The 22,353-nt window shown below is 34.4% G+C and overlaps 2 protein-coding genes across 2 annotated transcripts; both read right to left on the bottom strand.

The window, feature by feature from the left end:
• Window positions 1-3,521: 3,521 nt before the first annotated feature.
• On the bottom strand, window positions 3,522-9,415 carry LOC126712926 (putative L-ascorbate peroxidase 6). Its single transcript, XM_050412466.1, has 9 exons — window positions 9,025-9,415; window positions 8,204-8,340; window positions 7,430-7,500; window positions 7,193-7,235; window positions 6,998-7,094; window positions 6,659-6,742; window positions 5,039-5,160; window positions 4,599-4,665; window positions 3,522-3,806 (listed from the first exon to the last, which is right to left on the bottom strand). The coding sequence occupies exons 1-9, from the start codon at window positions 9,339-9,341 to the stop codon at window positions 3,704-3,706; spliced, it is 1,041 nt and encodes a 346-aa protein (XP_050268423.1). The 5' UTR covers window positions 9,342-9,415; the 3' UTR covers window positions 3,522-3,703.
• Window positions 9,416-13,189: 3,774 nt separating this feature from the next.
• On the bottom strand, window positions 13,190-20,910 carry LOC126712925 (probable methyltransferase PMT14). The gene is made up of 7 exons (XM_050412465.1): window positions 20,687-20,910; window positions 19,275-19,943; window positions 18,409-18,619; window positions 17,830-18,112; window positions 15,685-16,071; window positions 15,146-15,223; window positions 13,190-13,656 (listed from the first exon to the last, which is right to left on the bottom strand). The coding sequence occupies exons 2-7, from the start codon at window positions 19,917-19,919 to the stop codon at window positions 13,419-13,421; spliced, it is 1,842 nt and encodes a 613-aa protein (XP_050268422.1). The 5' UTR covers window positions 19,920-19,943; window positions 20,687-20,910; the 3' UTR covers window positions 13,190-13,418.
• Window positions 20,911-22,353: the final 1,443 nt, after the last annotated feature.

The following is a 22,353-nucleotide window of genomic DNA, read 5'->3' as shown; positions in this document are numbered from 1 at the left end:
TACTGCAACCTCTCATCACTTAATATGAACTCTCTAGCTTTCCTCTTAGCTCTGTACACTCGATTTATGCTCAAGTCCACATATACATCCTGAATAACTCGATGCTTCACACCAGAAACTGCCCAATAAGGGTTTTTGTTGAAATCATCCAAGTATTTCCTAGCCACATATGTAGAAGTGACCTGGCTATGCTTGAATGTCCTCCCACATGTACAAGTTAGAACCATGTTCTTTATTTAGAAGGTTAACTCCCCTGCAGTTTGTGATGCATATACCCTCCAACCACATTCATACTTGCAGTGGATAGAAACTTTGATCTTCTCATTAAGCTTGAACTTAATGTCCACAGGCTTCCTCACTGCATATTCCCTCAGGGCAGCCCTAAACACCTTCTCATTTGGGAACTTCATACCCTTGCATAACTCTGGGTTACTCATGCCAGTCTTCTCATTAAACTATGGACATCTCACCCTTTCATCCTCATCCTTTGAACTATTTATGCTCCTAGTGTCATCATCATCAAGAACTTTTTCAGCCCAATCATTATTATTACCAGCTTGATCACTTGCAGTAGCTTGATCACTGGCAACAGCTTCTAGTCTCTCCCCATTATCTGTAACTGGCTCTCTCACACCATCTCCATCGTTTACATTTTCAGTATCTTTTTCATGCTCTCTCATATTGGGCACTTGAGCACCAAATATGTCATCAAGATAATCTAGTCCTTCATACCCTTCATCTAGCCAATCAAGTTCATTCACATAAACAACTTGATCACTACCAACAGTTTGTCCATGGGTAGCATGGTCATCCACATGCACAGCTCCACCTCAACTGCCATCCCTTAAACCCTCAACAAGTTCTACACTAACATCATTTTGGTTAACCACAGATGATTTAATAGTATTGGTCACCTCCTCACAATCAGTATCATTATCAGTATCATCATCTTCATCATTCATTTCCCATGATTGGTCTACTGTAACTAGTTGATCTGGTTCAACTATAGTTTCTTCAATAGCAATTGGTTTAACTTCAGGTTTTACATAAAGTGTGACTTCATTTGTTGGCCATTCAGCATGTAGTTCACACATGTAGGTCACATCATCATCTGAATTAATTAACCTTAACCCTTGCTCTAAGTCACTACCAGGTATTAAATAATAAATCCTACTGTTAATGGGTCCCCCAACCTCAGCACAAATGTCTTGTATCTCAAAATGACTTAGTAGATCTGGATCAACATTAGCCATTGTAGATACCTCACCACCTACATACTCTAAACCAGGGTTCCACTCAAAATTCCCACTATGGTGAATGGTAAAATCAAAACGAATTTCAGCAGCCATCTGCAGGAGTTAAAACACATGCACAAACAATAGTAATTAAATACATAACCAACACACGCATAGAGAGCAACAATGACAAAAGCAAAATAATTTCAGTTGCACAACAAACACCAAGTAATGTGGGGTCAGAGACAAGAAACACAACCAACTAAACGATTTGTCTCCATGGGACCACAGACAACCTAAAAATGCATCTAACCAAAATATTCCTAGGGACCACAGTTATCAATGTCAACTATAAAAGAACAAAACCCAACAATGGTAAACCACTAATTTTATGACAAAAACTTTAATCCGAATCACCTTCATCAATTGTTACACAATGAAAAAGAATAAACACAACAACGGTAAACCCTAGAAACTCATTTCATACCTGATATAGAGGAAAACCCAAGCTTCAGCTTCAGCACACCTCCTCCTTGCTTGCAAGTGTTCGGGGATTAAGCTTTGGCAATCAAAGTAAAGAGAGAAAGGGATTATGGTTTGGGGATTTTTGAGGGTTCGAAGGTAGAGAGAGGGAAAGGGCAGAGGGTTCTTTTTTAGAGTTCTAATTGTGTTCTAATTTTGGCTTATATAGTAAATGAGATTTTCTAACGGAAATGGCAGAGGTGGGTAACGGGGGTCTAACGAAGCCTACATCAGGTGAGTTAAGTGATAACTTTTAAACCACGGGTGGACATTGTTAAAATGGGCCAAATCACAGGTGGGTAAATTGCAATTTCCCCTTACAAAAATGCAATTCAAATATTAATTTATTATATTGTTTAAATACTCATAATTATATTTTTGTCATATCAATTTGTAAATTTTTTATTTTAAAAAAATGCAAATGTTAACAAGCAGTGCATAGGTGCTTGTTAAGGTTGTATAAAAGTGAGTCCCATTTAATAAAAAAATTAAATGAATAAATGAAAAGGACATAAAACTAGTCATTTTGGTTATTTTAATATTTTTTGGGGATAATTATAGTAAACTCACCTGTGGTTTGGTCCGTTTTCACTTTGCCTACTCGTGGTTTAAAACTTTACACTTTACCCACCTGAACTTCAATCCGTTACTCATCCGTTACCCACGGTGGGCAAAGTGGGCAAAGTGTAAAGTTTTAAATCACAGCTAGGCAAAGTGAAAACGGATCATACCACAGGTAGGTTTACTGTAATTATCCCTATTTTTTTTTTCTTTACAAAGTTGACCCCACACTGGAAAATATGATATAAAGCTGCAGAAAAAGAGAAAATTGTACCCAAAAAAGGGTCAAAAGTTGCTATCCGTTGACACAACCCTTGAAAAAATTGTAAGTTACTTAAAGTAATATTTGAAATACTTTAAACATTTTTTCGAGCAAATGATTGTCGCTATCTCTTCCAATAACTCCCAATTCTGTCTAGCACATGAGAAATGGGGCTTAAAAGCCTTAAATAGGTAGGCTAAAGGGTTAGAACAACAGAGAATTTCGTAATAGAATTCTATCAAGTTCAGTGAAGTTCGTACTTAGAGGTGAACTCACTGTCCAATAGAATTTCAAACTTGAAGTTTGTATCTTCTTTGCCTTTTGCCTTGCAATTTGTAGGAATGAAACATGCTACCACTATTTTCCATTTTTGCGTTCTGAAACTTCACAAGCCCAATACAAGTAAAAGCCCACAAAATTACATAAAAACAATGAAATTTTAAAACCCAAAGTTAAATTAAATTTGTCTTTGAATTAGCCAACACTATAGGACTTAACATTCATAATATACTACAGTCATCATATTGTTTCCAATCAAATTTGTCATGGAATTAGTCTACACTACAAGACTCAACATTCATAATATACTACAGTCATCATATAACGGTATATTTTTTATGAGATTTTTCTCAAAAAAAAACATTTGTGATATTATGGGATATGAAATGACTTCTTCCATAAAATTCATCCATAAATTTCATCAATAGAAACAAAGCTCAAATTCATAAATTGACATTAATAAAGCTCAAATTCATCCAAAAATTTCATCAATAGAAACAAAATTGCTATTTTGTACTATATTCCAGTTATATAAACTAAAATTTGAAGTCTAAATCATTCCATTTAAGTTCTTTTTCCAACTGAACCATTATTGAAATTTTATAAGTACTACTTAAAAAGGAAGAAGAAGAAGAAAGAAAAGAAAAACCCACGATCCAATATGAATTAAATTGGCAAGCTTCATTAGTAATTTATTCACACTTCTTGAAAATTATTCTAACAAAAATTACAGCATCACACACAACATCTAACCACATTGATGCACCCATTCCCTGTATATAATTTCTGTAAATACATCTGCAATCTTTTTAAAAGAGAAAAAAAAAAAAATTCCTGATTAATATCACACGCTTTTCCACTTTGCACCAGAACTTACTAGTTTGGTATAAGCATTCTTAAAATCTTCAAAGAACATGCTCTGATTTTCAGCATACTTTGTGATCCATCTGTGCAATAGAAGGAGTGAGCTTCCCTTCAGTTAAGCAAAAAGAAAACAGACAAATATTGCACCAAAATTATGTTATCATTTTTCTAAATTGAAAGCTCATATGCCAGTGAATTTTCAGCTAAATTCCTAAAGAGAGAGAGGGAGAGAGTTCTAATTATTTTTCCATGGCTTTATTGGTTCCAGGACACCATTTGGAAGCCACTGCCATGAACCACAATAAGTGCATATTCAAGTATGATCAAGTCACCTACATCAGGTCCAAACTTTAGAAAACCTCGGATTTTAAAACACAAGGTGAGCAATTTGGATTAGTTAGGCAAAATCTGTGAACAAGTTGATAAAAATTCAAGATGAAGTTGACTGGGTCAGAAACAGTGTGAGAGAAAACTAGATGCATGTATTAAATTCAGGAATTTGGAAAATGACAGGTTTTGTCTGCAGTTTGGACATCACTCTGTGAAATTCAATCGATTTTTTTCCTAAAATCTGAATATAAAGTGTGATAAAACCCAATATTCTCAAACATGTTCAAATAAAATGTCAATTATCAAGGACATTTGTGTTGCTTCTACAGTTCATGTATTGCATTGTTTAGGATCATTTTGCACCACACCCACTAGCAAGTATGTTTCCAAATTTCATATATCTTTCCACCCAATCAGATTCATTTTCCTAAACTTTTTTTTATAAAACAAGCACATACCCTACTATAGCTATTGAGTGCTCAGCAAATTAGTGAAACAATACAGATCATAAGGGAAGCTCAAGAGATCTATGAAAGACAAAGAACCTTAAGCATTCGTTATCATCAGTAAGTGCACGATCTGAAGGAAGCCCAACCATGCTTGCCATACCACCTGCATGCAAAGAACAGAATAAGTAAATGAATAAGGAGAAAAGATTTTTCTGATAATTAAAATAAAAAGTGTAAGTTGCTTAAATTAAATTTGTTGATAATAGTTGTTAAAGACAAAACCGAAAATAAAAATGTTAACCCCATCTCACTCCTCCCTTTCAATCATACCAAATATATCATGCATTAATCTTACATTTATATAGGCTAGACTTGAGCAAGCAATTTAAGGCCAATAATGCCGCATATGGCAGAGTTTAAAGAAGACAAAAGAAAGTATTAATAGATAAACATCTCGGGCCAAAGATAAAGGCAATCATCAATAAACAACTCAGAAGATTGCTGGACTAAAATGATTTTTATGATCAGTTAACTACCTGAAGACGTCCATGGCTTCTGCAGAAGAATTTTAAAGTATGAATTGTCAAAAACAGTTGGATTTCCAAAACCTTTACTTCCAAGGGTATGAGCTCCAGACAGAACAACAAGATCTTGTGTTCTGCACAAAAAATTAAGAGAGTCTTGCTTCAAGTAAGGCCTTTGTGAAGTTACTTACACAGTAAAATATGCCAAAGATGCATACCTATTAGCTATGACCTACTAAGGTTTCAGTTGTATAGCTCAAGTAAATAACATAAAAATTTAGACTAGTTAACACCTAAAATTTTAACTATTAAAATATTTATCAGCAATTCATAGCTTTATCACTTGGGGACAGGCTTAAACAGGTATTTAAGCTTTAAATTTGTCAAATCCACAAATCTAAAAGTAAGTAGATTCGGCATTGCAGCATGTATAAATGTCAATATGGGTTCCATAATAAGCAATTTAAATTCAAAACACATGGACCCCAAAACTTTCTATTAATTCACAGGTAGGAAGTACACTTTAGCTCTATCCAATTATTGTAAATATGCTTTTATCTACACTTCTAATAAACTGAGTACTTTGCAGGTAAGGGACAGAATTTACAAGTGTCATACAAGAATTCGTCAAAGTCTTGGTGCTTGGCCAGAATTGATACTTCATTCATTTTGTAGTGCATAGGTAATGGTATGTTTTTTTTAAGAAGTCTTGCATGTGTGTTGCCCAATGATAAAGGATGTCATCATTTGCGTGACATTGACAGGTAGGCCTGTTGTGTAATGCATGGTGGGTGGGTTATAATGCACACATAACCATCATGTTAACAGTTTGATGGCTGATGCTAGCATTTTCCCTAGTTCTTTTGAAGTATTAAAGAAAAATTGAAATCTGGCTCATCATGCTCTTATTTCATGAGATATGACCTGGTACAGCCATTGTAGAACAGTTATTGCCAGGAAAGAAAACCAATGAAAACAAATATCAAAACGAAGGAAAATGAAATGACTGTTTGCAATCTAAGGTTTTATGTTGCTTTTGAGTTCCCAAAAAGGAAAAGTTCCATCAATTAGGAAAAAGAGTATTGTAATGACAATTGAATGGAGGCTGATTTTATATTGTGAGAAGTCCTGGATTCAAAATTCAAACTTATTTTCTTTATCTACCATTTCTAAGCTACCAAGCCAAGCATTAAATAAACTGAAGGATCTGTCTAACGTAAATGTAACTACTTAGTAATGCACAACCAAGCATGTTAAGTTAAAGTTGATAACAAAGGAGAATTTAAAAAGTTATTAAAAAGGCTAATAAGCACAGTAAAATTTTAAAATTGTACAATAAATTACCCAAAATCCAAATCCCCCTTTAAATTCAGTGCTATAGCTGTCCAGCTGACAAGTTCACCTTTTGTGCCCCAGGAAATTAATAAAGAAGGAAAAAAATGGAATTATACTTAATACATCTAAATTTAGTTCTAGACAAAATTATTTTACAACCAAGAAGAGGTTATCCATCTTTCTAAAGCACCACGTCACTAATTATTTACAGCAACTGCGCTGAAGATGATGACAAATATGTAAATTGTTAATAGGAACATGTGAATAAAAAAGGATTTTTGCAAACTATAAACTCACGATAAGCCTTTTCTTTGAAAGCTTTGCTTCAAACCAGGAGCATCCAGAGATTCTTGAGGAAGTTTCCCTTCTGGATCAGGCTCCCTATTAAGAAAAAAGTAATTATCAAAATCATAGGCAGCGAGCCTTCAATTAGGTATTTTCGAATTAATGCTGCACAAAAGAAGGATTTGAGGTTCTCCAAACTAAAAAGTAAACATTAAGTGGCAAACAACTCAAACACTCATTAAAAAAGACAAAGCTTGAGTTTAATATTTTGGAAGGATCTTAGGACACCAAGTGACCCGACATTCAGTTTTCTGCCATGTCATAAATTAGGATAATAAGCTAGCCTCTTACATTGAATCTAGTCTGCCTAAGGGAACTGGAATTGTTGGACCTCCACACAATGAAACTGCTTCAGCTCCCGCCACAGCAATCATGTCTGCCCATGATACTAATAATGGAAAAAAAATTTCAAAACATGATGGCAGGCACCAAAATATTCCCATTAAATTCAAACCCTTGAATAGTGGCATTTTCAGAAATAAAAACCTGGTTTTACTGCATCCACTTCAGTCTTTGCTTTCTCTAAAATCTAAAAAACAATGCAAGTACACTGGGTGTCAGCTGGTCAGAGACTGTATGAAAGTTAATCATTTTCATGTTCACATTCAAGAAATACAGAACAATAAACTTTCTATTGAAAATCATAACAAGGAGTTGCATAGATACATACAAGTCTACAATATATGTCTGCCTATAAGTAAAAAGTTGTGTAGGAGAGCATGCCTTCATAGGTTTTTTAAGACCTGCATTTTCTGGTCTATCAAGTTCATAAACGATGGAACCATTCATACCACCTGCAGTAATAATAATGATGCATAGTAAAAGAAGAGAAGAGTAAAAAAAATAAGAGTTGTAATTTGGTGGAAAAACAGGCTTAAAAAATTTCAGAATGAAATGTATGATTGTCTTTTATGTTGGAATCAGTTGGCAATAAAGCAGAATTTAACTGAACTACTCATAGCTTTACCCTAGTTACTCAACTTTACTAATGTCTGGAACCTCTATGTTGCCAATCCAATAAAAATTAAACTATCACTAGCATTTGCATCTTGTTCCTGTTATGAAAATGAACTATCAAGGTGAAAGAGATGAATGCAGAATATAAGTCTCTACTATGGATGGCACCTAATATCTGGAGACATTTTGTGAACTATAAAGCCTCAAATTATCTTTCCCATCTTTAGAACATTAAAACTTTAATACTTTTCCAAGACTTACACCAGTTTAACCAAAGAATGTTCTCTAGTCTGCTGTCTTACATCAGTTATAGTACAAGAGTGGTTCAAAAATGATTAATCTAGCTATCAATAGTAAGCATAAATCTGGCAACGAATTACAAACCAGACCGATAATCTATTGTAAGAAAACACATCAAATAGGTAAATCAATTGACTTAGATAAAAGACAGAATATAGCATAATGTATCCTACTAGTAAGCAACATCCACAATATTATCACTCTATAAAGCATCCCAATAACATTTCATCCGGACCATACCTGAATTTTCATCCATATCAAAAGTTCCTGCATCGTGAAAAACCAAACGAAGCACACCAGCTGCCTTTGCCTTTGACAATACCTTCCTGACCTCTTCCTTTATGAGCAGGTAGTTCTCACTTGTAGTTGTAGCCAGCCTTCAATGTTCATAGAGAAGTATAAAGTAAAACAGAAATGAGAACAGCATCTAGTCAGAGGATACATAAGCACACAATTATATAACATCTGGGTATGTAGTTTAACTATATTCTCCACTGTTCCAAAAGTTTATGGTACCTAATAACACCTAATTTAAAAATAAAACCTATCAAATTGAATTCATATTATACACTACAGTTTTATAAACGAGCAATGTTTATTTTACACTCTCACTTACAAACATAGTACACATACTCACCAATTTTGCAAATAAATCATGACTTGAAGTCATGATTTCCAATAGTTCAAAAAGTTGAGTGTGTGCAATAGAAATTTCCTTTTCTAAATTATATGCAAAATATCATTAGAGACTACTGCTGATGTGGTTTTTTTTTTTTTTTTTTTATTTTTTATTTTTTTTTTTTTTTATAGTTCTTTTAGGACAACTTTTGCCACAATTTACTGAGATGTTCAACCACTTTCACATAGACCCACCACTTCAACGAGTTGTGGCAACCGTTGTGACCCAGACTGACTTTACCTAAGCCAAGCAAGTAGTATCTAATATCTGTTCAGAATCATCAATTACATCGAAAAAAACATAAAAAAAGAAGAAGTAAAAATGGAAAAGAATTCAGGTATGAATTGAAGGTAAGAAGAAGTGTTGGCAGTAACTAACTAACCCAGCAGCCTTAACTGCAGAGGCCTCATGATTGAAAAGAAGAAGCAATGGCGTTGTTGTGGCTGCTACAAATACAAGTGATCTCCTTCTACTTGTACTTGCACCTGAGACAGACTCATTCTCAATGCTTATGTGATTGTGATTGTGATTGTGAGTGGAAGCCCTGGGCTTAGTGGCGTGGAATTCGACCGTTGGGAGGGGTGAACATTGTGACCTGGCGGGAAATTTGAATTTGAATATGAATGAAGAAGTGGAGGAGCAGGAGCAGAGGAGAGGGCCGGGTTTACAGTTGAAGAGAATCGATGAACTCATACTCATTATCTGTAATGGACGGTTCACAGTCTCTGCTTTTGTTTCAAAGGTGGTGGGTCATTACATTAAATGGGAAAGTTGAAGTTGCTTACTGAGTGGAAAAATAGAAAGCAGCTCGTCCTTGTTAAAAAAGTGATTTTCCGCCGCTAATAAATATTGAGGAGCAATGTCTTTGTAATATTTTCACAATAAATTATAGATAGTTAATTATTATTGGTTTTAATTTGAACCTAATATTAAAATTATTTTTTTGTCAACTTATAACATTCAGTAACAACCTGTCATTTAAAATTTTTTTATAACATTTCTCATAATTATTAGGTGGTGATGTGGTGCTCAATTCTTTTATATTTATAGTAGACTCTATTAATTAAATTTATTATGAAATCTATTATGAATGTGAGATAAAAAGAGCATCACATCACTATTTGCTCTAAAAATACTTAATAATTTTCTATCTACCACTATAGTTGAGACCACATTAGTAAGTTATGGTAAAAATTGCAAGCTTAAAGGTGATAATAAATGAGAGAATTCCTTATATTATTTAATTAGCAATTTTGGATTTTAATTCTAATATGTAATATTTTTAGCTTTTTGAGATACAAAATTATTAATTAAGTTTAAAAGTAGATTTATTGGTGGCTAATATTTCTTAATACTACTAAAATTTTTGTATTTAGGTGTTGCTAAAATCTCATTTTTAATTAATTATATGACTAAGAACTTGATTTACAGTAGGATTTTATTGATTCTAAAAAAAAAGTAGGATTTTATTTATTTATTTTAAATTTCTTTATGCAAAAACAATTATAACAAATATTACCATTAAAAGTTGACACATTATTTTTTTTATATCAATTTAGCACGTAATTCAATAAATTAATTCTAACCAAACTAATATGGATTTCATTTAGAGAAACCAAATATCATGGCTAAAAGAATAAATATAACAAGAGATGAAAATTTTTTTTTTTTGAAAAAGGAGTTTCACTATGCCTAGGTTAAGGTCAGTATGGTGAAGAAAATTTGAAATCTAATTTCCAATTTTGATTTTGGTGTTGAGAATTGTGGGGACCGGCCCAAAATAACAGGCTGGCTGGGCCCTAGGCCCGTCCGAGGAGTCAGCGTGGCCCAAGCAACCCTTATTCAGGCCCACTGGGGCAAAGAGAACATGTCCAGGGAGTAATTTCTCCTCGGATACTACAAATTCCGGAGCAAAAGTACATCCTATCCACTATAGTCAATCTTCCCAATATGTAAAAATGAAAGAAACCCAAAATATCTCAGTAAAGGCTGCCATCATCACATTAAATACATTACAACTACTATCTTGGTCGTATTAATGAGGAAAAGACCCCTGAACAGTGCTACCTTGGCTACTGCAACTCACAAAGAATTGAGAGGGGTGTTTGATGGGACAGGTGCTTAAGTGGGGGTTTGGATGATCAACAAGTGTAAAGCCCAGATGATATGAAAGGGCCTATATAATATGTAAAAGTCCCCCAAGAGAGGGCCGGAGAAAAAAGAGGAGAGAATATTGTAGAGAAATCTTACTGCATTAATCTGTGTCCATTAATCAAGTTTTGAGCCTTATCATTTGTGAGGGACCTCTCTTCACGGTGGCATTTTTTCGTTCTTGTTTCTGTATTTCCTTAACTCATGCAACAAACCGTTTAAACTAACTGAAATCAAATTCTTTAGCCCATACTCTACAAAAAATTCATTGTGTGAGACTTTTTGGGCCAAGACTTGACCGACAAGGATTGGGCCACCAAAATGGAGACCCTACAAGAATAATGAATTTTTTGATGTGTGGCCATGTGAGAGATTGGATTGAGAATAATGGATTGTTTTGAACAACCTTACTTGAGGATCCCAAGATTTTGGGTTCAACAAAAGTAGAGTAATGTTAAGTTTACAATATTTTCATAACAAATTTTAAGTGGCAAGTGATTACTAGTTTTTTAAATTGGACCCACCACTAATATCACTTTTTTATCCATTAATATTAACTTGCTACCTAAAATTTGTTGTGAAAACATTGTAAACGTAGCATTTCTCATAAAAAAATCTTGGCCCCCAAACACAATTCTTAACCCTTAAAAAAAACCCAAATAACATCAATAAAAATTAGCCTAAATAACAACAAAAATAACCCATACAACAACTAGATTATGCCCAACAACAACAAAATGAATAAAGTTTACAACAAAAAGCCCATTCAACAATAAAAACTCCTAATCATTTAGATTCCTAACTCACTCACCAATTCCATAAAAATAATCTCTAATTTCATTTTTCCTAAAAGACAATATCAAGAGATATATTGTGGCGATGAACTTTCTTTGATGACGTCAGTAGCTCTGCTCTCTCAGTTTTATAAATTGCAAGTGGAGTAGCTTTGCTCTCCTCGGCGACTCGACTTGCAGTCTGAATAGTTATCATCCCTCTCTCTCTCTCCATTTGTACCTTCTTTATTATAATTTCAGATTTTCTCTCACTTTATTACTCTAATCTCAACATTCTCATTGCTCATTTTATCTCTCATACCTTCTCTATTATAATTTCAGATTCTCTCTCACCTTATTATTCTAATCATTCTGATAGCTCATTTTATCTCTCATTAGTCCTTTTATGTGTTTTTTATTTTGTTAGTAGAAGGAAATTGTAAAACATTAAGTAGTAGTCTTTTTTTTTTTTTTTTTGTGTGTGTGTGTGTGTAATGTCGATATATTCAAATTCTATTTTTTATTTATTAGATTTTATATAATTTGAGTTTTTTAACGAATATCAAAAAATAAAATAAAAAAAATTTCTAGAGCCCCTGAGATTACTTAGAGGCATGAGACAATTCTCTAAAAGAATTTGGCAAAATAGCCAACTTGGGGATCAGGGTGCCTCCTCACAAAAGACTCATCCAATATTAACAAAATAAGACACTTAAACCACCCATTGGAATAACCAGTGCAACCGTGTTTAGCATATTTATTTTCCGGCTGCCAAAGTAATTTTCATTGAAAATGATGGCACATTAAATCAGCTAACTAGTGGCTTACTATTCTTGGAAAGTGTTAGCAATATAAACAGCTATGTGCAACAAAACAAACCTGAAAAGTTAACAAATACCTCCAAGGGATTAGTTTAAAAAATATTTTTAAAAACTTTTTATGGAAAGAGAAAAAAATAATTAATTTTTTTTGAGTTTTTTATATTTTTCATAATAATAATATCAAAACTTTCCTAAAATGATTCATTAACAAATGAGAAATGTTATGTCCACAACATTTTCATAACAAGTCCTAAATAACAGATTGCTTTTGGCTGTTATTGATGGACAAAAACATAAATTCAGTAGTAAATCCAAATTAGAAATTACCACCTAAGTAGAATTTGTTGTAAAAGTATAATGAAAATATTATAGACGTAGCAAATCTCTTAACAAATATTTGGATCCCAAAACTAATACTATTTGCACCAAAAAGCTTGTAATTCAACAGACTCAACAAAAACACTGAAATCCAAATCTCTTTTTCCTAATTGTAACTATCGATTTTCCTCCCTGTCGAGATTAATTTTGAGGTCACTCCAATTGTAAAAGGGCTCTTAATTGGGCCCAAGCAGAACCAACCTCTGCAATATTTTTAAGGGCCTCCGATGCAAGTTTCAAGCAGTAAAGACACAATAAATTATAAGGACAATAAAAACAAAATTTCATATTATGATTTTTTGTGTTTTTGTTTGAAGAACATACGATGAAAATAAGTGTCTTGCTAAACATCATCACAATAATGTTCTTGAAATACTATCTGCGAACCTTTTTTCTACAATTACCTCCAAAATCAAGATAAGGATATCGGAATAAGAGCCTTGTAACTCAATAACATCAACCTGTCTCATTTGTAAGGAGAATCAGGGTTCAAATTCCCCTCCCCACTAGTTGGTTGTAACTTGTAACAGTTTATCAAAATTTTTTAAAAATAAAAACAAGAATTCTAATGAGGATAAAAATAATTACACGTGCCATCTATGAGGATCTCAACTCCTTGACTCCATCTACTCCAAAGCAAACAATGATCTGGTTTATTTATTACTGGATGTGCCGTTTCCGCTACTGCCAACCCAATATTGTTTGACTGCAACCAATATCTTCTCAGGCACAAGGGGACCATCCTCATGATCCATCAGCCTGATAGTCCATCTCATGCCTCCAGCAATTTTCTTAACCTTGTTCATGACATCAACTTCATCCCTCAAGATGACAGCCCCTTCAGGCCTCAATATCCTATCCATCTCCAGAAGGATGTCTTCCAGTTGGCACCTATTCAAGCATTTGCATATATTTTGTCATAACTTAAAGGTAGTAAAAACTTCTTACAAATGAGGTTGTCTATCAGAAGAAAACCCCATATAACCAGGATTTAGTTAATAAATTAAGATCATATAAATTGCAGCAACCTATTTTTTTACTAAGTATAGGAGATCAAGGAGTTACAGAACTTTTTGCACATATAGTGCTATGTCCACTTCAGCTCTCAAGAAAAAATCAAGCCTCGAAAGCCATTGTTATCATTTGTTAGGTTTTAGATTGTTGACTAAATTCCTATGTCAAAACAAAATGTCACAAGGGTAATTCATTCATGTTCGAGTTGTGCTAAGTTGAGCCAAGAAGCAAATTGAAAAATTTAAGCTTTAGAATACTCGCTCAATTGAAATCATTCTTGCTTGAGTGAATGTCAGACAGAAAGTTCTTGGGACCTCACTTGACAGAAAATTTGACAGAATGTGAAACCTGCACTGACCGAAAATTGTGTGAATAGTAAATTGAATTGTTGTCACCTATTTACCTAGTTTTCTCTATGTCAACCAACCCTTGCTACAAAGAGAGTGAAAGGCTGTTATACACGAGCAAATCTAGGAACCAAATCTCCTTGAGCTTAAAGAGTCCTAAATTCCTCTATATTTTTTTAGAGATACATTTTGAGAGTTCCTAGAGCCCTGAGCTTAAAACACTGTGAGTTTTATTCATCCAAACCACACAAAACCCAACCCTTTGTCAGTGAATTCATTGATAGAAAACCTCCAAAGAATTCTTTGGAGCATTGGATTTCCAGGTCCTTGTGGACAAGGTTATTCATGAAGAAAGTTCCTGTAGAAAAATTTCAGAGTTCTAGGGCCACTAGGTGGGAAGGCAAGTGGGGTGTTTACTAAGGTTACATAGAGAATTTAGCTACAAAGGTTTTGTAAGTAGGCTATTGTAATTGTTACTTTTTTTGGCATAAGGGGTTGAATCCTCTGGAGTGGTTTTTCCTTTAAAGAGTTTCTTCATTGGTTTTCCACTTTGTTTCCAGATCTGTGTGTTGTTTATTGCTTTCAGTATCTTTATTGCTTTTGATTTGGTGATTGATAACTGTGGTTGAAGTACTTGTTTGTGTTGTCTATTTGTGCTAATCTGTTTGGAATCAATCAATCCGTATGCTTCTAGTTGTTTGGGGGTCTAACTCGAATTTTTCATCATTGATTCAAAACCTCACAGAAAAGTTAGTGGGCACTCCTATGTTGTTTACAATTTCTAGCATCGTAGCTTTTTGCTGAGTTCCAATAAAGTAGGACACATTAGCATGAAAATGATATATATATATATATATGTATGATATGTTATGAAAATACCTGGAAATTCAGCACCTATGACTACAAAAACAATCGTCAATCTTAAGGCTTCCAGGTCAATTAATTTAAAGTCGCCAAAACCTGATATGACTTCTGGCATACAGGAAGAAGAAGAAGAAGAAGAAGAAGAAGAGGCTTACCTGTTCTGGTACAAGCTGAATACACCACTAGCATGAATAAAATCATATGTCCTTGGGTAAGTAGAGAAGCCTTCACACCTGATCATATATATAGGGAATAAAAAAGTTATCGAGATTACATAGCCTTTGGCATTGTGATAAAGAAATGGAACTGGTAACAAGAATGAAAGCTTGTACTATTTGACATTCTTATGTTGCCCTCAGCATTGTGATAGACATTACCAAAAAATTTGAAAAAATTAATTAGCGATCATATTGCACATATGCTTAATGAGTTGCAAAAGAAGTTGCTATGCTATCAACAAAAATAAGAAAAGGGAAGCTTATAAATGAATCCCTCAGAGAATGTACCAAAAAAATTCAAATTCAACATAAGCAGCTATTATTTGGTCATATAATAACAGATTTTCATCTTTATCAAAATTGCAATTAAAACTCTCATGCTAACAAATCTCAGCAATTACGGTATATAAAAATATAGGGAAAGTGTAAGAGACTTTAAGGGGGCAACAAAGAGAGAGAAAATTGTAGGGACATACCAGTCATGATACATGCCAATTAGACCTCTCTCATAGATAACACCTAAAGTGTTCTTGGAAATTGTAGGCACCACATTCATCACCCAAGATTTCGGTGATTCAAGTGCTGCTGCAAATCCTCCAAGGCCTGCATTCATATCCATCACATTCCGATATCTTGTAGTGCCAATCAATCTATTGATCCTTTTGTAGGCATTTACACGTTTTTTCCAAAGTTTATTGTCCTCTTCGTAAGATTCTGCTGTAACCCCTTCAATGAATCCCTTAGCTATTCGGGGAGGAACTGCAAAAAGCCTAGCTGGAAACTTCTTCAACTCCCCTCCTGCTACTTCATCTTCACTACTTACCTCAGGGAAAGGAGTTACACATGTGCCCATTTTCTTGTACCTAATATACACCACAAAAATAAGAATTAGGATGATAATACCAAAAGCAACAATTTTAACAAATTTGAGAAAAACAAAAACATCTGAAAAGTCTATCACTGGATTTGCAAAACAGTAAAATTCAATGCCAACATTTAATTGGAGTAAGGCAAATTCATAGATTTTTATATAACATTTTACCAAAAAGAAGGGAGTTGATCAAATTAGATGGTTGCAGATTCAACCCTTATTTATCAACTAAATGGAATTTCGAGGCACAATTGTGCTTGTATTAATCCATACTGGCTCAAATTGGATCGATTCAACCAGTACAGGACAACAAAGTGCAATACACAATAATATCCCATATATCAGGGAGTTAATTGTCATGGATACAAATCAACCAACATATTAAGTTATACATACAAAAGTCCATTCCTCCCAACCACTACTTACATGCACTGCCTCCACATAACAGAGAATGAAGCTTGCTTAGCATGCAGTTGCCTTAGTTAAAGTAAAAACAGAACAAGTACTCACAAAGAAATAGATAACAGATCATAGGGAGTTAGGATTCTGAGTGTTGGATGACACAACTTCACAATGGCTTCATTATAATTTTTGTAAGGCAAATACCACATTTGGTCCTTAAAATTCATCCAATTTTCCAATTTGGTCCCTAGGTTTTCAAAAATAGCAATCAAATCCTTACATTACACAAAACACTGATGTATCATCTGTCTAGACGCATTTACAACAAAAAATGGTCTAGGTGTCTTACAAAATACATGCATTCAGCCTAAATAGTTTTAAAATGCCACACTATCAGCATAGCCTAGATCTGAGAACCCAAGCCATGTGGCATCATAGTGCCAGATTTGTTTTTGATAAGTAATAAGATTTTTATTAAAAAGAAAATGAAGTAACTCCCAAGAACATAAACAGTAAGGAAGCTACAAATAACATTGAAATGACATAAGTCAAGGAACTCATCTAGTGAGGAAAAGGGGTGACTACTTAAAGCAAGCCAGCCAATCTAGCAAGGAAAACATACAACCATAGTACCAGATGGTCCAATAGTGTGGCACTTTTATCCATTTGTGCTGCTCACATCTATTTTTTTAAGACACCTAAACCTTTTTAAAAAAAAATTATAAATGTGCCCAATCAAATGACATATTAGCATTTTGAGTATTGTAAGGACCAAATTTGGACCATTTTACATTTTTCAAGGATTTGATTGTTACTTTTGAAACTCTAGGGACCAAATTGGAAAATTGGACAAGCTTTAGGGCACAAAGACATGCTTCTAACTTTGGCTAGCTCATTTATGTGGAAACTTAGCAAACATGTAGCTTGAAGGCAGCACTAAAGTAATCCATGACCATAGTATTTCTTCAAGCATTAATAAGTATAATAGGACAACTGTTGAAAAGAATAAGTACCAAAGATTTCAATTGATAGAATTGTTTCATACCTCTATCAGTGAATAACTATAACAAAAACAAACACAATTAAGAAAAAATTCAAATTCCCTTAAACCATAAAATGACTGACTGATGGCTGAAGTATCAAAGACAAGTGACTATCTCATACCTCAAACAGTGAACAATATCACAGAAACCTAGTAAAAATATAATTGAGCAAAGATTTTTTCAACCATAAATTATAAACGAACACTGATGGTAGTACCAAATGTGTTATACAAGTAAAAATGTCGTACCTCTAACAGAAAATAACATTAAAGCAACCATAGCATCATAGCATCACAGGGACTCACCAGACATCATCAGCATCCTTTGATGTACATATATTGGCAGAGTTTCTTTGGCAGGATTTGGCATTTACTTTTTTTCTCCAGATTGCGATATCTCCCTTCTCATACTTCTTTTCCCAGCAAAGAAGTTCAGCCAGCTTTTCAATCTTTGTTTGCTCAGCATTGAGATCCTCCTTAGACCGCTTCCATGTTTGGTAATATGTCTTCCAATTGATTGGAGGGCCGGACAAAATCCAGTATCCACCAGGTCTGAGAACTCGATCAACTTCCATGAGGTACATTCCATCTGTATAGAGAGGTTCATATGTGAAATTAACTTCCACCAGGTATAAAAAAATTCTACCACCTATGTTCTAAATTGAGAGTCCATTTTTTAAACCATTTTCTACCATTTTGGTGTGATTTTTCATTAACTACAGAAAACATTTTCCATTGACTAGCATTTTCAGTCACACCAAAACACACAAAACATTTTATGCTGAAACAAACGGGTCTAAGTTTAAGTACTTTTTGCATAATACAAAAAGTACAACGATCAATACATGATTGTCAACCAAGATATTGGACATTCCTAGCACTTACCATTTGCAGTCCATGGTATTAGACATCGAGAGCACTGAGCCATATCAAAGGCTCTTGATGGGTATGGAAGATTTATTGATCCAAGAACACCTATAATAGCAGGAACACCTCGCTCCAATGCAAACTGAACCTGGGCTTCATGATTGTCCCTTGGTGCAAAGGACATAGCCAATACATTTCTTTTCAGCAAGTATGCACCCCAGCTTGCAACCTGTGTTATGGACAAAATTATTAGTCCAGCAACCATTACTGAATTGAAAAGCCAACTGTGAAGCACATTAGGCAGCTTGTAGAAATAACAAATGAGCTACTGCCATCATATTGATACTATAAATTGGAGCAATAAATTATATTATATAATTATAATGTGAACCTTGTCAGAAAGAAATCACATTCATATGGATAGTTTAAACCCCCAAAAAAATGCCAAGTAGTCCAGAATAGAAACTACAAGATGGGTATTCAAGAGCATAAAGCTAATGTTGATTCTCAATATATCAAGCCCTTCAAGGAAGATACATCAACTGCTTGTGACTTTCAGGCCTCAGTACAGGCATTGGCATTTTAACAATGACATCAAGACAGACATTATGCACGACGAGCATCTCTATTTTATAGTTTCCACGTAACACAGAGAGGAAGAGGCCTAATTGGGTTATGTGTTAAAGGCTTCTGAACTGGAAAGAAAACAGACAGTTCAAGGGCTCAACATGCATCCAGGCAAGCTAGAGGGAGAAGGAAGATTGGGAAGGGGGGAATTGGGAACAATTTGAGTTCTAAACTATTGATGAATATTACTATGTACATATATGTAGACACATAAACAATAAATAAATAAATCATTGTAAGTTGAACAATCAACATACTCCACAACCAGTATCCAGTGCTGTTCTGACTGTGCCATCTGCAATTGGAATAACAGATGCAAGTTCGTCAATATATGCATCCGCGCCTTGAGGAAACATTGTTCCCCCACCTGGAAATTTGAACACATCTCCCTGAAACTGCACCCAATTCTGGACTGCCTTCTCAACAGTCAGATGTTTATAAGGAACATTAGCATAGTGGACATAGTCCCGGCTTTTAGGCCAAGGGAATGGAGTCACATATCCCTTGGGTGCTGGGATAAGACACTGCAATTTTTCCTCCTCTGGAGGGCAATGTCTTTCCCTGTATATCATATTTTCCCTTGGGAATTTCATTGCTCGGTCTTGTTCTTGGCAAGGAGTATAATCAGTATATTGGATGTCACAAGGCTTGAACACTTTGGCTCTGGGTTCATCATGTTCAATAATTTCAAGATCATTGTGATGAGCCTCAAAATCTAGAATGGTAACGTTGTTGCAATCTGTCTGCCTGGTTATTTCCAATGGTATGCCATCCCCTTTTCTGAAACCACTCTTCTGCCATGCTCCCAAAAGGTAAAAGAAACAGCACAAACCAATGACGACAAATATAGTCAACGTGCCTCGTGTTCTGTAGCCTGGTAAGTGATACTTGGAGCCCATCATATGATTAAGACAATTCCCTCAAACCTACATTATTGTGCATCAAAATTAGAAAGCAAAACCTTGAAACATATCATCAAGGGTTGAGAAGTAATATTAATCTTGGGGAAAATACATTTATAACTGTACCAACTATGTAATATTTATCTATAACCAGAATAAGTGTATTGACTAGTTTAACTATTACATAAACATATATCCAAGAGGCTTCATGTAAAAAATAGATCAATTTAAATCTAAAGATAATGACCAATTGGGACAATTGAAAAAATGCAACTCCAGCACATAGTTTCACTCTTTTAGACAATAGTGCTTGCATTCAAAAGATACAAACTTTAGAGTAAGAACTTTGCGGATGGGAAATGTGAATTTACAATCACATCATGATCAATATCTCTTTACATCAGTTATTTACACACTATGATTTATTGGCAGGCCAATTCTCATTGCTATAATAAAAATATGGATTTAATTAAATCAAGAAGTGGCATACTGGAATTTTCTTCATTATACAATCTAAAACAGCTACAGAGATCTCTTATATTTCTTTATCAAGTTGGTAAACTAATGGAACTTTACAGCCAAATCTGACATATTTGAGTGTCTAGATAACAAAAAGAACTCATAAACAAGAAGCAGCAGAACTAAACTCTTAAGAAATCGCAAGCTTCTCAAATACCCAGAAGAAGGAAAAAACACAAGTGCATAGATCTTATAAGAATACACAGTAAAAACCCAAAAAAGAAGAAAAAAGAGATCAAATGCTTTACCAGAGTGAGAAAGAGTGGTCAATAGCTCCAAAGAGATGATATGATGATTTTGAAGTGAGTTCTACCAGCTATGTAGTTAAGGGTCTCTCTCTCCTTCACTCTGAATCTCCCACACTTATTCAGTGCCAGTGACAGTGAGCGCCGCCACAGAGAGAGAGAGAGTTTGCGCGTGCAAATTGGAGAGAGAGAGAGAGAGAGTTTGAGCTTTTATAACTAGTTTAAATTTGAAGTTAGATACTTTATAGTATTAGATTAGAATTAGATACGTAGATAGTTTGAGTAGTAACAGTGATCCACTTCTTCGTGGGAAGAGTTGGAAATTTGGAGGACTATTTTTTTTTTTTTTTTGGCTTCAACAAGTTGTAAATAATAGAGAAAAAAACAGTATTCATGTAAGTTTACAACTCATTACTATGCGGTAAATTATGAATATTAGTGAGTTGTGACAAAAATTATATAAATAGTTAAAAGAACATTATAGTCACAAGGCTAGAAAGGAAGTAGAAATTGGATCTTATTTAGTGGCCCCACTGCCCGTGATTAGCTGTTTAAAGTGATCACAGCACACCCGCACATGGTGTTGGTGTCTATTTAGTCACGCGAAGTGATTATTAGTCAAGTTTACACAGATCCTTGCACATGAATAATTTTACAACTTTTACCTTCTTTTTTTATTACTTGAAAAGAAAAAGATCTGATCCCAAAAAAAAAAAAAAAAAAAAAAAAAAAGCCAATGGGGCTGAGGATTCTTAGGCCCTGTTTGGTTTAGAGCTCACTCAAACCTCATTACTCAATTCTCATAACTCTAGCTCAAAATTTCCCATACTCTTCTCATTTTTCTGTTTGGCTCCAAATTCTCAGCGGTATTTCAATTGAAAATCTCAGTTTTATGTACAGCTGTGGGACCCATTGAGGTCTTCTCACCAAAGATCACCATGAAAGCCACTTCACAAAGAACAATTCCAAAGAGTAAAAATTATTAAAAAAAAAAAAGGGTTAGAAATTCTCTTATGTCTGAAGCAGTATAGAATGGCTGGAAAAAACTTGCTACAGTTGATTAAAAAAAAAAAAAAAAACCGACCCATTAAGGCAGTCAGAGACCCAAAAAGATACACACACGGCTTGTCACAGCAGAATCTGGTACCAGGAGCTGTCACCAAGGGAAATGGCGAGCAAGGCCGAGAGTTGTGGAAGAAGAAGAAGGAGATTAGTGATCATGGAGATTTCAGAGAGCAATCTCACCTTTGACCTTTCAGAAACAACAACAATAGAGGCTGAGAGAAACACACATGTCCAAGAAGAGGTTAGGAGAAATGAGGGAAAAGAAATAAAGGCTGAAATGAACAGTGGTGTAGCCGTTGGCTGGGCAATATTGCTCTGCTACGGATGTGATTTAACATGTGGGTGGGACCTATTTAGTGATGAAAATTACAATATTGCCGCAAAACTCATATTTCATTAACATCCGGGAAAATCAACCAAACAGATATTATACATGTGGGGCCTACGGTTTTTGAGTTATGGGTTTTGTTAACTGAGTTTGGCAAAATCCAAACAACACCTTAATTTTCTAAAATTTGTGATTTTTTGGGCTTAATCCATTTGAGCTTTCGGATTTTGTCATAATTGTACAAAGCTGAATTTTTAAGGAAAGCCCAAACGACTTT

This window comes from Quercus robur, chromosome 2 (genome assembly GCF_932294415.1).
Source record: "Quercus robur chromosome 2, dhQueRobu3.1, whole genome shotgun sequence".
Lineage (NCBI taxonomy): Eukaryota > Viridiplantae > Streptophyta > Magnoliopsida > Fagales > Fagaceae > Quercus > Quercus robur.
The sequence above is the reverse complement of the archived record's forward strand: the minus strand, read 5'-3'. Positions and strand labels throughout refer to the sequence as shown.